General features: G+C 41.6%; 1 protein-coding gene across 2 annotated transcripts in view; it reads right to left on the reverse strand.

Annotated features, from left to right (window-relative positions):
- Positions 1 to 18,369, reverse strand: part of LOC115243615 (T-box transcription factor TBX20-like) — a 57,478-nt gene that overhangs the window by 30,148 nt on the left and 8,961 nt on the right. For both annotated transcript variants that reach the window (XM_029820748.1, XM_029820747.1), the window contains exon 2: positions 10,358 to 10,754. In XM_029820748.1, coding sequence (XP_029676608.1) covers positions 10,358 to 10,754 — 397 coding nt within the window. The remainder of the gene's footprint in view (positions 1 to 10,357; positions 10,755 to 18,369) is intronic.

An 18,369-nucleotide genomic window follows, 5' to 3' on the forward strand; every position in this document is an offset into this window, starting at 1 on the left:
TTATAATCTTATTCCGCTTTCGAAATATCAATTTTCCTCTAAAGCCCTAAAAGATTACTCATAAAAAAATTGGAAGATTTCATATCTTTCGACAAACTTGTCATCTTCATCGTATCACTTTCTCGTTTCGATACAATTTCAAATTCATTCACTTTACTTGAATTTATCGTAGACGACCTGATCGAAAGGAACATCCGTTCCTCGGCTTTCGAGACCGAGGCCCAGCCTTGAATCCCGACCGTGTATGCAGTCGACTTTTCAACACCTCGAGAGGAAGCACGTCAGGGCGCACGCGCTGTCCGGACGCGCCTTCGTCGCGCGTCGACGTCGATGCAAGAGCACCGCTGGATATCCCGCTGGCGTAGCGACACGGAAAGCCTGACCTTCCTTCGTCCCCGGGTTCCCGGTCGGGGAGCTTTTACCCGGCCCGCAATGTACGTCCTCGTGTACGATCGCACGCGATAGACTCGCGCGCACGTGATTTACGCGCCGCGGGGAAGAACATCGAGCGGAATTCTACGGTCAGATGGCAGATACGTCAATAGCGATTTTTTCACGGTGAAAAATTGGGTTCTAGTTAATTTATCTCGCGGAAAAGCGCGGAGATGGACGTAACGGGGAATGCTTATTTTAAAACGCAATCGCGCCATTTCGCTCCGTAATATTTATCGCGTAATTGCAAACTAGGTGAAATACAACGGATATATTTCACAAATAAAAGATTTCTTTACATTTCGTGTTATATTTCTGAATAATTTCACGCGATAGCTCTGATTCAATTATCTCTGTTCCAGATGCTTGATCGATCCAACAAGGAAAACCGAAGATGACGGATCCACCGCGACATACCTGTCGAGGGGACAAATAAAAGATTTCTTTACATTTCGTGTTTTTGAAGAATACCTTACGTCAAAATTATATTTCTGAATAATTTCACGCGATAGCTCTGATTCAATTATCTCTGTTCCAGATGCTTGATCGATCCAACAAGGAAAACCGAAGATGACGGATCCACCGCGACATACCTGTCGAGGGCGGTCAATGGTATGCCAAGGACCATGCAATCCGCTAAGGGCTCATCAACACCACCACCATCATCATCATCATCATCGTCATCATCGTCAAAGGAACGATGCGACTAGCGTTGCCACATCAAGAAAGAATATATCCTTCTTGCCGGACGAATTTACCCCGCTACTGTTAAAATCTTTAAAGTCAGATACTCCCGTCACATCTGAAATCTCGAGGGATGACGAATCGATTTCCAGGACGTCATCTTTCGCCAGGATCGCTCTGATCAAAGTCGCGAAAACTCCTCGACCCGAAGAGACCGACATTCCTGCGATCTTGCGAAAGGTCTTGTCGCAGAAAAAGTTAGAAAAACTCGGAGAAGCATCAACGAGCGAGTCGCCGCCTTTGAGAAAAATCGATACGATAATTCCGATGAGAACGACAGTTCCAATAAGAACGATAGTTCCGACGAGAACGATACCTTCCCCTCCGAGGGAAACGGTTGTGAGAACAGTGGCCTATCGAGCACCAAGGACTCTGGAAAACGTGAAATTTATAATTACAAAGAAACTGAACAGATTAACACCGAAAACAATGTCCCCTTTTTTTCTCTTCCTGATGATTTTCATAATTTATGCAGGAATTCACGTATTATTGGCTCTAATCACATGGCGAACATCTGTTTACCAATATTTCGCGTCCAGTCAAATTTGCGGGATTCTCGTGTTCCTCATGTGGAGGATAACCGGTACGATATTAATTTGAGCTACTGCGAACCGCGCGCGTAGATATTACATTTAGATAATGCTCTGTAAGACGAATATCGAAATTGATTGATGTGTTTTATATTAATTTATCACGATTACATATATGGAGACAACATCTCTGCACCGTGTTCCGTTGAAGAATTGATTAATTGACGATCGCCACGAAATTGATGAGTCCTAGAATTTAGAAAGTGTGAGATTCGAATATTAAAGATTCCAACAAAGACTACACCTGAGCGCTAACAATTTAAAAGATTCTTAATTTGTCTCGATTTGTAATGTTGGATGGCATCGTGACTAATGATGTTTCGCTACTGAAATAACCGCAATTTTTTATAGTCCATTCTTTAGCATCTATGTTTAGAAAGCTCGATGAGTGCTGGAATATACTGAAATATATTTTTAGAAATACATATATATGTACATATTTTTTGAAAAATTAATATATAATTATATCTTTGAATTATTATATAAAATAAATTTTTCTTGTGGGATCTCGAACACATACATATCTTTGTTCATTCAAAAAAAAAAAAAATTGCAATTGCGTTTATGTCCACTCTTCTGTTCCAGATGCTTGATCGATCCAACAAGGAAAACCGAAGATGACGGATCCACCGCGACATACCTGTCGAGGGCGGTCAATGGTATGCCAAGGACCATGCAATCCGCTAAGGGCTCATCAACACCACCACCATCATCATCATCATCGTCATCATCGTCAGAGGAACGATGCGACTAGCGTTGCCACATCAAGAAAGAATATATCCTTTGCAATTGCGTTTATGTCCACTCTCATCAAAATGTTTGTTATTATCCTTATGCGAAAGACTTGAAGACACACACACACGAATACGTACACGCGCGCTTTTTTTCGTCCGGATCCTTGTTCCGCGCGAAAGCTTCCATTGCTCCTGTCACTTTTTTTCACAGGACCGCAAGGGTAATCGTCGCGGTTTTCTAGATCTATTTATCCGATGACAGGGATCCTTTTCCTTCACGGAGCCGAAGCCCGAAGCCGCAGGACTCGTTCACAAGGAGCTAAACGAAACGAGGTCGGGGAAAGAGGAGAGAGCTTTAAACGAATGCTGATAAGAGAGGGGTGTCACACGAGTGCCCTACCATCGTCTATTCACGAAGCCCCGAGAAGACGGGCCCCGCGAAGAGGATGGGGTCGGTGGTCCTCCGCGACGCAAACCTCACCGCCTCGAAGCGGTTTTGCGGTTTCGAGCTCCTCGAAAACGATCCTCCCTCTCTCCCTCCCTCCCTCCTCCTCGGCACGTACGCGTTCGGTTAGGTTCGTGCGGTTTTTAACAAGGGCATTGTCCAACCGCGTTGAATAGTATCGTCACCCCGGGGCCCGGCGCACTTTAACGACACAATTGTCGGTCCTCCTCGGGCAAGGAGTTTTAACCGAACGGTGCATTCGAAATTCGCACGCGCATTTTGGGAGCACGAGACGGAAGCGAGGTCTTTATTCGCGACTAGCACGTGAGACTCTGAATCGCGTTCCTCGCCACGTTTGTAATTCGATTCCACGAGCGAACGTCATACTCGAGATCTAGATGCTTGTTTCGATTTCACGTCTCGATGGTATGACATCTGACAAAACTCTAAATTACCGTTATTGATCGACAATGTTCTCATAAAGTTTGATTTCTTTATATATAAAATATTAATTTTATATACATATATTGCAGTTTTCAATATATGAAATATATTGATGTATAACTTCGCGTAAAATTATCATAAAATGAATAGTAATCACTTCTTTGTTCACACGTGAGCCTCTAATGCGAATATTAATTCCGTCGTCGAAAAATGTCGGAATAATGCCAGTATCTCAATTACTCCAGGTTGACATTCTATAAAATCATCAGAGTCGTTTGCACCTCCTTTAGCTCATAGCACCCCGAGGCAGCTGCAGTTACTCGCTTATCGCCCGAAGTCAGCCTTGACGTGGACGACGACGTTTCTTCCGAGGAACTCGGTGGTGTTCGACTTTCACCTGCTGCTAAGAATAAATTTCGCAATCGCGCACGCACGTTTTCACCGATATTTTTAGCGTTGCATAGACGCGCGCGCGCGCACATACGCACACGGGTGTCAACTTTTCGTAAACATTAGGCGCGCGACGCGATAAATCGTCCGGAAAATTATCACACGGTGGGGTTCGATCGCCCTCCCGGATAAGCGCGTCGACTATTTAAGTATCGATGGCGAAGCTATCGACGCTCTCCCTCGAGATCCGCCACCCTTGCGATCTCTATCGTGCGTATTACACTTGTACCCTATGAATCCCGTGCTCAGTGACTCATGTTTTTACGAGGATCGCGCGGCGAACGAGTCAATTTGTTTGACGCGTGCCATTTTCGAACGCGATACGCGTATCGCTATCGAAATTGTCGACCGTATCGGAGTAGCTCCGTTTTCCTTTGTATCCTCGAGAAATAAATGGTTTCGTGCAAATAACGCACGTTTAGTATATACAGCACGTATACAAAATAATATTAAATTATAAAAATGTCTAAATGTAAATTTCATTCAGAATTGTAAGTGGAATAAAGTTTTATATATCGATTGGAATATTAATTGGAATATTATCTTCGCGCAAACTCAAAATAATTTTTTTAAAGTAACTCTGTGATTAATTCTCGATGTTTAATCTGGTGAAAGTATATTTGTTGTTTTCAAAAAATTTGTACCTCTACATAAATCTTTCCGACAATCAATTGACAAATGTCATCATCTCGTGTAGATTATCTCTCTCTCTTTCTCTCTCTCTCTCATTTATTATTATAATCATAATAACATGCATAATTAAAAGAACATCTTCGCTCGCCACATGACTCTATATGACTTAATTACTCCTAAAAAAGAATTATCGCGGCTAATCCCGATCCGAGCGTTACTCACCATCACCCTGTACGATCGCGATAACAAACGTCCTAATATCACCTGCGGCTAATTTACCTTCAATTCCAACGCCAACGGATCGCTCCTAATTCGTCGGGACGCACTCGCCATCCGACATTACGACGCGTTCCCCCGTCAAATTAGGCGGAAACAAACAAGCAATCCTCGATGGCCCGTGGCTAACGAGGCCGTAATCGCAGAAACACCTCGACCCCCCGAGTCACCCCCGAGAATTGCCTTGAACCACTCGTATATCTTTCTCGCTTCGCGAGGGGGACGTAACAGAGGACCCCGACTGCCCCCGAGGAAGGACCCGCCGCGCCGCGCACCGGTTCGTACAAATGGATTACGGAAGCGCGCTGGATATTATACCAGCGATCCGACGATCTGAGTTAAGCCTAAAATGTTTGCCGTGCTAACGACTCCGTACGCCAGGTGGAAGAGATCGCCACTATTGTAATTATACTGCGGCTGTCGCGCGTTTCATGTTCCGGCGATCGTGACACTGTCCGGCAGGATATTTCTCTACCCCTGCGTGAAAAAAAAAAATAATAAAGAGAAAGCGAGACAACATAATAAACTGTTTGAATTGCCAGTACAAGAGTGTCGAAACGTGTGTTTTTCCAATTTTTGGAAATAGAAGAAGTAAAATTATAATGTTTGAAAAATGTCTAAAATATTCTACAATTAATATATCGCAGGATGTCATTGAATTAATCTCTTGGTAATTTCTTCTCTCGTATATTAATTTTATATAATTATCTTAAATATAATCTTGACGCAGAATGTAATTGACGCGCTTTAGTAATAATATAATACTAACAATAAATCTCAATCATGTTTCGTTGCGCTATATTAAATATATAAAAACATTTTTCATCGCACTACTTTGATATCTTTTATAATGCGAGATGTAAGGTCCATCTTTAATCCGCAAATTTCTCTTTATCTCTCGCATTACGTTATACCTCGCATTTATTCATTAATATGTTTAGTTCACTCGGAGGCCTTCTAAGGCTATTACCCTGCGTATTTATTATATGCAGTTCGGTATAACCGCGCGAAAATGGGGTCTAAAATGAAGAGATGTCTATCTACCCCTACTCTCTATCTCCACCTTCTTTCGATCTCTCTCTTTCTCTCTCCTTCTCTGCTACGTTCGTTCTCTCTTTCTCTCGACACGTTGTTCTCTGTGCATGTTCTCCGCGGTGTAACGTGCACACGATCGTCCCAGGGTCGCGTGTGAGTGTATAATGTAGGTTGCTGGCACCTTGATGAAGGGTTCGCGTGACGAGTACCCTCTATCCGCTGGTATCCTGTCTCTCTCCTGACCTGCTCGTCCGCACCTCCTATTCCGTGCGTGGCTCGCAGTCCACGGTTACCCACTTAAACGCTGAAAAAAACGCACCGGCCGCAACGACAACGACGACGACGGCGATAGCGTTCTTCTCGCAGAATGAGCTCGGCGACCATTTTGCTTTCCACCGCGTCTCTACAAACCGCGCATGAACCCTTCTTCTCTGGAAGACTCGTCGCTAAATTGTGACACAAAGCCTAACAAACGAGCGCTAGATAATTAAAAGCTTTATCTCTTTGTCAAAAACCGAAACGGGTAAAATTTAATGCTTGAAGTCTTAAAGGCGGAAAAATTGTCGCTTTTATATTTTAATAGTGCCTCAACCTTTCAAAGATTTAATTAATAATGTCGTGTTACTATCCTTCTTTTTTTTCTTTTTCGTCTTTGGTTTTTTTACACCTCTAAAACATCCTTCGCAAATTGATTATTTGTATTATTTTCTTTGGTCCATTGTCGGAAGATCATTTCCTTTCTTTTCGACGATCTTCTACAATGTTTACCAATAAGTAAAGTTTAAACGTGTTTTAAAGGTCGCTTTTCTTGCGAATCATTGAAACTGTAGAATACAAAGGAAGCGACAAAGAAAGAAAAGAAGACGAAAGAGAGAGAGAGAGAGAAAAGATTTTGAAAAGTGGCGAGTGCCAACGTGGGAAAAGAAACTCTAGGACGTTCGTGGAGGAAACCTACGAGGAGTTTACGATCTCGGCACCCCGTAGGGCCAGACAATTCCACCTGATTGGTCCGAATTCATATTGTCACTCTGTAGACTGATGTTTAGAGCTCGCTCAGCTGGGATTTCGTGCCAAGTTGTTGCTAGTTGCTAACGACGCTATTCGTGCTTCGTCGCGTTTCATTGATATATCGATCGTCGTGGTCCGATCAAACAGCGATATACGCATTATTTCGAAATTTTTAAATGCACTTAGCAGCTCATTGTCAAAGACTTTTAGAAATATCTCTCTCATTCGAGCACTACTTTAGAAGTATCGTTAATTAATTCACAGGAATCTGATCTCTTTGATCATCTCCGATTCTTATTAAAAATCTTGTTCAAGCAATCAAACCACTCACCTCTTGTCAATTGCAATATAAATTTATACTTTTAATCCCGTGCAACATTGCGAATGGTTTGTAACTTTCGTATCGCTTTCCGTTCATTCTCCACGATGACGTCTCAAGGTTGCACGGATTGCGGCACGGATTATTCTCAGGCGATCATCGTTCTTCTCTCTACTCGAGGCTCTCTTGAGGCGTTTTGTAATTACGCGCCGTCCGTCTTACCCGAAATCATTCCATACGTACGTGGCTTATCCAATTATCATCCGCTTTCCGCATGCTGGCGTAAACACACATGTACGTTTCGCTATAATGTAGCAGGACTGACCGCGTTCTTAAGTTTGCCCGCTGGAAGGTGGCCTCTCCGACACCTTACGCGTTCGTAGATAATTACTCGAAAGAGCCGCTAAGTATTTCATAATTAAAGGCCTGCCGGCTTATCAGACATCATATTTTCGATTGCGCGGCTTATCGATTATCATCTCTTTATCTCTCGCATCGCGGGCGTAAAAGCGCTTATTTTTATTCCTTCTATTTCGTTCCGACTCAAATTGTGCTTCTTGCAGGAGTGACGTCATTCCAATCTATCCTATTCTAAGTTGTAATTTGTGAATCATTCGTTATTTCTCAACGATGACAGGATTCAGAGATTCATGAAAGGTTGAAATTTCCTATACGAATAACGAAACACCGTAAATTATCGATACTCGCGCGAGTGTTTCTGGGCGCAAAACTATCGTCGAGATTGCAATCGAAGAGCAAATGACGAAGTCAAACGAGTCAGCGGACGATTTATCTAACACGTGGCTTTCTCCTCGTTCAGCGAACAAGATAGCAACGTAATAGCACCGCGTGTCATATGTCACACATTGTTGCATACGAGGAGGAATCGTGGGCGTTAATGGCCGAGCCGCGAAGCTTATCCGGAGTACATCTAATATCCAAGCGAGCTGGACAAACACATATGGCGTACCCGACATTGATCACCACGGTAACACTTCAAGGTTGCGCTTATAGTAACAGCTACATTTCCACCGACAAACAGCCCGAGGCCTGGCGAACCGCAGCGCGGCCCGAGGAGGAGCAAGAAAATACACATCCAGAAAGGATTAACTCGTATAATACAATCTACGGCGATCTGAGAGTCGCTTGAAGTCCGTGAGAGCTCTTCGGGCTTCCAATTTTGTGATTTGTTGCTTGATTAGCAATTTAAATAAATATAAACTTAGAAAAATACAAAAACGAATATAGCGAATCTCGTCGACAAAACTCCTTCCCGAATATGTATTTGAAGAAACACCGATATCTAGAATGTAATGTAAGTAAGATTACACATACACGTCTCATTATAAACCGTCAAAAATCGGAAGCACCAATTCTCTAAGCGCGCTTTATAATTGCACACGGCGCGGCTTATCCGTAATCGCATTCACAGTTACAATCGCGTGGCTTATCGGATTATCATCTACTTTCTGCACCACATAAAATATGCTAGCGCCGCGCTTTACAAACGCGCTCTACGTGCGGCAGAATGCTGGTCGAGTAAAATAAAACCAGAGGAGCGAGTGATTAATACGCCTTTGATTGCAAATAAGGTGCATGGCTTAAGTGAAATACCTACGACGAGATGCTTTGCGAGAAATTAAATTACAAAAAGAGTATAACTGGCGTAGAATTTTATCGATAGTCCCAATCAATCTAAAATTGTATGTAATATTATCTATCGTAAGATTGGAAAAATAAAATTTGGCAAAATACTAGAAAAATATAATATTAAAAAGTTAGAATGAAAAAGCATTTTTTAAAATTCATTTTTTGCAATAGTGTAATTTGTTATATTAATTTAACATATTTAAAGTTCTTAAACTATTTAATTAATAAACGATACTTTTCTCTGCAAAGTATTAAATTAAAATTATATTTTGTCGTAACTGAAAATATGTTTTGTTGCATTCTTAATATTTAATATTTAATCTCAATTCTTCGATTATATATGTAAGATTGTACCATACAAGCTTTTCATTAAACAAATTTTTGCCTTTTCTTATTTTACGCATTCAAGTAATAATACCAAAACACGCGTCTGGATCGCAAGCACTTCACGGCCGACGAAAGATGCATTCCGACTGTACTCGGTGTGCGCGGTATTTCGTAATTAGCCTGGAAGCTTATCTCGATCGCAGCATCTCCGAGAGTTCCCAGAGATGAAGTCCCGCCTTTCGCGGATCCCGCGATCGCGATCGCAAACTTCAAGCGATAATGGGGTGCATCGATCATCGAGGTAACGTTTCAAGGTTGCATACACGTATACACGCGCATTTAGGATAGCCGAGGGTAGTTTTCGAGTAGCCCTATGCGCGCACGAATACATACATATATCTCATAATTTCGACGTGGTCACGCATCTCGACTTGCAGCTGCACGGGGCCGGCCAAAGTTTATTAGCATACCTATAAAAATGCGCGCATTCGCGCGTAAACGCGCGCGATAAATTACGTCTAAAAGTCTTTTAAATATCTCGTAAAACGTCAGTCAATGAAATCCATTAGTTCAAGCACACCGACGTCGCTACCGCTACCGATAACGTTCGCGTCACAGGGGTTCTTTCCTGCTATTTGTTCGCAAATTAAAGACACTCGTCTAGGTGTCGCGCTCTCTTTACATACGACCGATTAACGGGCGCGTGAACATGAGCTCAGTCACGTTACAATATCGTAAAGATAATTGCTGAGCATCTTAGTCGGCGATGTTGAAAGAGGGAAACACCAAATGTCATGTCTGCCGTTAAAAGAGCAGTCTCTCCAAGACTCGTCAATGTTAGAAGAAAAATTGTTTAAATGCATATTTATTTGTATTGCTGAGAGAATCGCTATGCATTTACATAGATAAAATTATGATTTGTCTATTAGTTTAAAAAAGGAGGAATTTTTATGGGGAATGAATAAATTATACGCGCATTTTCGGATTTCTGTGAAACCTGTTGCGAGTTTAAAAATTTTTATAGAGAGAGAATGCAGAATATTTAATTATAGATCCTATTCGCGAAAAGATTAAGAAAAAATTTTTAAAACTAAAAATTTTTCTTTGAGAAACTTTTAGATATTATAAAAGGTTCGTCGCGCCTTTTCTAACAAAACACGCATCAAACTTGCTCTGCGTGACTTGGCGCGTTCTTCGCATCAAATGTTTCGCACATCGAAACCTTTCCCCGATATCCTCGCGTCTCTCCTGATCGACGCGCGTCACTTACCGGCCGGTCTTGGTGATGATCATCTCCGTGCCGAGGTCGTTGAACTTGTCCCAGAGCTCCTTGGTGTCGAGCCGGCACTCGACGTCACGTAGGTCGTCGGAGTTGCAGCTGGTCCTCAGACGCTGCTGCTTCTTCTCGTCCGCGTTACTTCCATTCGCGCCGCACTTCCGCGAGGACGCCTTCCCGATGCCGACGATATCGTCGGCTAGCACCCCGTGGACCGGTCCGTCATCGACGCTGCTACACTCTTCCACGTCAACGTCCACCTCCTCATCCTCTTCGTTCCCAGACTTGGCGGACTCGCTTTCGCAATTCTCGGTCTCCTCGTCGCCGAGAAGAGCTTCCTCCGTCACAACTGTCGCTGTCGCGACAATGTTTACCGGCGACGCTCGAACACCTGAGAAAATCAATTCTTCATTTATCATATCTGACATATTTCCAATATGCATTTCGAGGCTGATAACAAAAAAATATACAATTGTGTGACGGTAAAAAAATTTATTATTATAACATTAATTTAGTAAAATTACTTCATCCATATCAGAATATAATTATCATAAATAGTTTCATGTTCCATCATAATTATTAATAATGAGTCCTCTGTCTTCCCGGTTGAGACTTTCGTTTCGCGGGCGATTTCGGCAAGATTATGACCCGTCGATCGGGCCGCTTATTGAGCCGAGATTTATCGGTGAAACAACCATCGACCGGCCGTGGTAAAGACGCGGAAACGATATCCCCGGCGCAGACGCGCGATTATCGCGAACCGCGTCGATTTAAATGAGCGAGATGAGCCCGTACGATACCGGGGGCCGCCGCCTGTTAATTAATCGACCGGGCTCCGCATCTGCTACAAGGTGGTGGCCCGTCGCCTAATTAAACCGTCAGATTTTCAAGAAAGCCGATCCCCGCCGCCGTGCCGGTGTGTACACAATGTTAATTGCGCCGGGATCGCGATATCGATCTGTTAATTTGTACTATTCCGCGCGAACAATGCGTCTTCCGGTGCGCGTTTATCTCAAATTGGATCCGTGGCAGTGTTGCTCGCAAGCTCACTCACGCACGTGCGTGCGTAATATGCGCACGGGAAAACGTAAAAATTGCGAGTCGGCAAAAGATTAAGAGAGAGTCCGACCTATATTTAGTGCAACAAAGAGACCGCAAGCTTATATATTATTCACCTAGCTTTAAGAAAGCATTCAGTGTAACTATATAAATAATAAGATGCCATAAAGATTTCGAAATAAATGATAAAGAGTAATTATTCTCGTTATACACGTGTTTCTATTCTATTATATTTTTGGATCTTCCGATAAAACAGACTAGTCTTTTTCATTTCCGTGGTAAACAATGTTGCTCGCTAACGACTTGATAAGTCACCGGGCACACACGCTTCTTTCCGCTTCGTTGAAACGGGATGCGAGTTTCTGCCCGGGTGATCGAATACCTTGTGACCGGAGAAAGATGCGAGACACGACTCGCCGAGTCAGAAAACTGGCGATCATCAGTCGCTACGACTATCTTTCACGGCGATCGTTCGTCGATCGCGAGAGAAGGGACTACATAATTTGATGTGTATGCTGCTTCCCGTTTTCTTTCTGGCTTCTGATTACTACATTGAAACTACTTCGTTGTTTCTCCCCTCGTCGTGCTACTTGTGAACGCCACACGTGCTCAAACCGGTTTTGTTAAATTTTCTATGAACGGATACGATAAGCATAACGCGATTACTTTCACCGTTTCGTATAACGCGTTGCGCGCGTTTAACAATTTGCATTTCGTTTAGGCGAAACGAGAGGCCTTTTATGAAGTTTTATGAGCGACTACCGGATTTCTTAATCGCCTCGAAACGATATCCTTCCTCGCTACTTGAAATTCGTCAAACATATATTTTCGATAAAATACTCTATATCATCTTAATTCAAAGAGTTTTCCATTCTTAATTTTTAGGACGACTCCTAAAAGTCAAATGAGCGAATATATTGCATTTTCAAATTGAAAAATAGACGTAATCAATAACAAAAAATATTTCAATATACTCTAAGATATTGAAGCATCTAATGAAAACATAATTGATCGAACTTTAGGGAAAAAAAAGACAAGTATTTTTAAAGACAGAGTAAAAAGTAATTAATAATTAAACAAATAGAGTATCGGTTTGCAATCGTGCAATACGAGTCGACGCAAATTTCGCGAAAACAACATAAACCGCCAAAAGGTGCGCACCGTGATCGCGCGCATCGCGTGCTGCTCGCGCGTTGCGTGCGCGCACATCTGCGTGCACGCATCCACGCACACACGCGGCCGGCTAATAATAATACAGCGCGGAGGCCACGTCCGTAGTTCGCATTGCGGCACGCGTGTCACGTCGCTCTCGCGAGTTACGTGTAAAGAGGCGCTCGGCACGCATATATACGCGCGCGGCAATCTTTTATTTTATTTTCTCCTTTTCACGAGGTTGCAAAATCGCTCGAATTTCGTTATTGAGCCATCGCACGCCACTATGAGGACGAGGGCAAAAAGTACGCGCGATGGCGCGAGAACAGCCGGTGGACGTGCGCTCGATGGAGGTAAGAAAAAAAAAACACACACACACACAGCCCAGCGTTGTGTGTTAAAATTAACACCTCGACGCGCGCGTCTCTCGCGTGAGTCGCGAACGCATCGTCGTCGTCGTCGTTGTCGTCGTCGTCCTCGCCGTCGGTCTTCCGCGACGTCACGCACGGCAAAATTACCCAGGCGTGTGCATCGTGCCCTGGCATCGCTCGTTAATTTGCGAACAATCGACTTCCCGGCTGAAAATCTAACTTTTACATCGACGACGCGCTTTGCTCCGTTCCAAAGTGTGATTCTATACGACTTAAAAAGTATTACGTGGAACAATGTGCAGACAACAACGCGGTTAATGGTAATTGATTAAAACAAAAACTTCAAGAGAGAATGTACCTTTTAGGCAAAAGATAATCTTTTCCAGAAACATTGTTTAATTATTTAGATGTATGTTGAATATATTCTCTCTCCACATATATTAATGATCTTGTAATCGTACAATGTGCATTTCTATTTGTAGTCAAACTTGTTACAAAAGATTTTTTTTCGCTTTCTCTCTGTCTTGGTTTTGCCATTTCTCTAGCGTTAACAAGAATAAATGGCAAATAAATTCGAACGCAATTTCGGAGCTATGGAACGTGTCGCATGAAAAACGGGCACGGGTCCGATGGTGACTTAAAGAGCCTAAATCTCGCATACAGGCACACGTGCCTATAAAGCAACACAACAGTGTAGGATGAATGCTTTACCGGAAGCTTTCCGGGCAGTACACAGAAGAAGATGGAAAGAGAAAGAGAGATAGAGAGAGAAAGAGAGTGCGGTCCCAGAGTGTATATGCTCGCGCGCGCGAGAAGGTGGTCCCGTGTTCCACGTGATCTTTTAAGGCCAGAAGAAATATGACCGAGAGCTACTGACGTCAGCTTCCTTTTGCCGCGACCGACGGCCGACCACCCAGAATCCTGTCACCACCCGGGCCTCGCTTTCGAAGGACGTCGCTCGAGAGGATCGACACAGGCGCGACCCGAATAACGATCGCGTTACCGGAATCGCCGTTTTTTATCCCGGCGAAAAAAAAGGAGAGAAAGAAACGTGCGCCGTCGCAGGTATGAGTCAAGCTCCAATTCCAATTCCGCGCAGGAGGGATACCGGGAAATCGTTTCATTCAGAATCGAATACCTCCCGCGAATCACAGGTGGATTTCATATTGTCGTTTTAGGCAAGAGAGAGAGAGAGAGAGAGAGAAAGAGCTATGGCCTACTCTAATTTTGATAATTTTCAAAAATATGGAAAATTCCACTATATAATATTTTCTTTTAATTATATCTATGTGGCTGGAACAATGATCTGATTGTCATAATTATTTATAGATTATCGCTATTTGAAGGAAAAACAATCTTCAAAGTATGCGTAATGTGTGATACTATGATTATACTAGGAAAAACTATGATAATTACAGTTTAACCGAGAGAATAAGAGAGAAACGGACAAATCGCGGTGAGAACGTATCATTTTGCATTCGCGTTTAATGCTGATGTGATCCGGTGGCAAAGTATGATAGCTATTAATTAGGGTACTTCGAAAGAAATAATCGACACGCGTCGGCGGAAACGCGGCATAAAAAATGTAGCGTGTATAAAATCGACATTAGTCCGTTTCTCAATGATGCCATTACAATTATTACCAATGGATTAGAAGCGTGTTGAGAATAAATCGCATTTCATTTAGATCGCGTAACGCGTCGCTGCTCGATCACGCAAACAGAATTCCGTTTCGCGGCTAATTACTTCGCCGCATGGAGATGGTGTAGACCAAGTATGTGACACTCCTCTATCAAGATTAGATTAGTCTTAAGAGATTTCGCATGACGATTAAATTATGCGCGAGTTATTTTTGGGACAGAGTTATTTTCACGTCACGTTATTTTCGCGCAAAGTTTATTAGATTTCCAACTAACCGAGAATGTATTTTACACCAATCTGGATCTCACATGGAAAACAGCTGCCGTATTTAAAGAGTTTGAGAGGAACTAAAGTTTCAATAATCTCTTTCCCATCCTTTTTTTCTGCTTCATAAATTCTGTACATATTTAAAATTTTGAATAGTGAATAAAAAATGTGTAAAAAAAGAAATTTGTGAATGTCTCTTTAGATAATTAAATATAAGCGTGATGAAAAAAGGCTAGGTTTTTATCTAGTCTACACTTTATGTCTTTATGTCTTCCATCCCAAAATTATGACAGTGTAGTTTGGTTTCTCGTATGTATGAAAGACGACATTATATCTCCAACACTTTGTATAATTTGGTAATTAATAAGCCAGTCTTATCGGAGATACGCGCGAATTTTTACATAATTCCTTAATCCGAGGTACACTCTTCTCCAAATACGTAGGGCCACACGTACTCCCGAGACGGGAGAGGGTTTAAACCGGTTTTGTGTAACGGATCCGCTAATTTCGCGCATGCAAGAGAGACGGACGAGCGAATCCGATTTCGCTAGCTGGGAAATTAGATGAGGAAGCGCGCGAGAAGATATCGAGTATAGCGCGAACCGGTTTCGCATCTCGCGCACGCACGCAGGAAGCGCGTACTCGATCTCGAAAGTAACGCAAAAACGGCACGATCCACGAGGATGTCCGAGAAGCAGAGAACAGAAAAGAGGGGGAAAAAAGGAGCAAGGATCTTATAAGCATCTCGCATCGCGCCTCGCAATCAATTTAAATCTGGGTTAAACCAACGAATCCTTCGCGCCGCGTCTTTTTCGCGTGCGTAATAATATATATTCGCCAGAGACGATTACGAACGATATCACGGATTCCAAACCGCGTGCAACCGGTATTTAATGCATTTCCACTTCTCGAGAAGTTACGAAAAAAGAGCTTGCGAGCGCGCGGCGAGCTTTAAGAATCCGTCGGATTGCCGGCGGCGAGCGTAATGGCATCATTAAGCTGATGTTATTACTGACCGAAAGGCGGTGGAAGAATCTTTACCCGATGACAAAAACACGCCGGGCAATTTATGCGAGCGATATAAAAGTGCAGGTCACATGGAAAAATGCGCATCTTCTTCATATCTCTCTCTCTCTCTCTCTCTCTCTCGCTCTATCTGTCTGCGGCTCGCTTTCTTTTATCGCGCTTTCTAACGCTTCTTTCTGCGATTATGCATCTCCTGATGCGAGTAATAAGAGATAAGATCTTATCAACCTGTAGAGGTGCTATTATCGAACGCAGGAAATATAAAAAAAGAAATAAATATTAAAAATGGTTTAATACGAATAAATTACAAATTTCTTTCATTGCCTTGAATTGCCCTTGTAACGTCTCTCTGCAGTTGAAATGTATTTTTGAGTACATATAAAATTAATGTAAATCGTATTTGCGTAATTCTCTTAAGTGTTACAAGTAAAAAAAAAAAAAAATTAAATTGTAAATAACTTTTTACAACCACTGAAAAAAAGAATAAAATACACACATACCGATTGCTGCGATCTTTATTCGAATATATTAACACATGCGTTATCTCGCAATTTTGTAATTGCCTTATCTCGCGTAGATTTATAATTACACCGCACACATTGAAAATTATATTCGTTACTACAACCATGATGAAAACTCACACGCGATAATAATTTTGCAATGCTGGTAGCTACGGTGAAAAATATATGCGTGCGACGACAGTCTCGGAATGGCGGATAGCACATGCTACGTCTGTTGGCGATTTCCATATTCGTGCATGCACGCGTCTTCCGACTTTTTATAATTAAATGCGTAAATCTCATCAACCGCGATCTTTACGATGTAAGTTTTACTAATATATTTAATTGAGATTTCGGAATTTTATAACTCATGAGGAAGCAAAACATTAACTACATATCTACAATGTATGATATATGACGTTTTTTTTTAAATAAACCTTCGACTTAAGAATTTAAAATTGCTATATTTCTATATTTATTTCTATTTCTATTTATAATGATCTCAATTTTATCTTCTAGTTTTCATCTCCTCCCTTTTCCCTATTTTAATTATATGTATAAGAAACATATATAAGAGAGAAATAATAATTTTATTTTTCAACTCAATTTTTCAACATTTTTCTCTAGAAAAATAATAATCCCACCTTACAACACACACACACACACACACACACACACACAATTCTCCAACTCAAATCATTTGGAGATAAAATCTTCCATTGAATTCAGTCATGTTTATGTCAGGAATAACAAAGTGTTGCTTACATAATTTTATAGTTCTATATATGTACATTTCTTGGCTACGAATCTCATATCCAATTTGCATTGAGCTTTTTTCGTCACGGAAAAGCGCCATAAATTTGCGGATTCGCGCGAAGACTCGAGAATTTGATCTCTCTAGATCACCATCTGCTTAGCGAGCGTCTAACGCATGCTCGTTAATTCTGGTGCGAACAGGTAAAATTTACGTGCAATTTGTTGGCAGCGATTCGCCGCTCACAGCAGCGGCCCGGCGTTCCCGCTGCATGAGTTGCACGAATTGCTATTTCGGACGCTAATTATCGCTCGGCTTGCCAGGCGACGCATTTTTTTCCGACGCGCTCGCGCTGATTAATCGTATATTCCTAATTAACGGGACAGCGCGCGATCAGCACTCTCGTTCTAGACCGATGTACCGGTGCACCGGGATAAAATTGGGCTGTAACATATAGGATGAGAGTCTTATTGTTACCAGTGAGGCTCGACAAGATCTCTACATCTCGCGAAAATTACGCTAAAGTTAATTGTAATTTAGATATAAAAAAAAACTTGGAAAAAAAAGACATATATATATATATATAGAGAGAGAGAGAGAGATCTATTTTGCATTTTAAATTATTGCAATATACACTCTTATAAGAAAATATTTTCTAAACCTTTTATTAAACAAATTATATATGTATATATTTTTATTTATATTTCGTGCTGCTTATTTAGTTTTAATATTGTCTTATTGATGTTTGATTTTACGCGAGTATATATGAGTTTAATTAATAATGAATATTTCTTGAGAAAAATAATATTCGTATTTTTATTAGTAATTAAAGAGAGAAAAGCTTAAAGGTTTAAGGATCCAAGATTTCGAAAATGCTTACATTTTCATATTCAAATTTTTAATTCGAGATATTAAAAATTTGAATATAAAAGTCGACGCTTCTAATAACATTTGCCTGATTTTTAAAATTATCAGCATAGATAACAATCAACTGCATTTGAAAAACGTTAACGCGGATACATCATCGGAGATAAACATGATTAGAGACTTAATTATATTTGCTCATTTCACTATTAAACCAGCAATATTTCAATATTTATGCTAATAGGTAAAATGTTGGAGTTAAGAAATGCGAATAGCTAGTTGATTCGAACGAACTGCAAGCCGTCGGATAGAAAAGTGCGTCGTAATGTGGACAGACCATTCTACAGCAACAAACTCTAAATAAGGTCGTTA

The sequence above is a fragment of the Formica exsecta genome, unplaced genomic scaffold (assembly GCF_003651465.1).
Source record: "Formica exsecta isolate Colony F162 unplaced genomic scaffold, ASM365146v1 scaffold72, whole genome shotgun sequence".
Lineage (NCBI taxonomy): Eukaryota > Metazoa > Arthropoda > Insecta > Hymenoptera > Formicidae > Formica > Formica exsecta.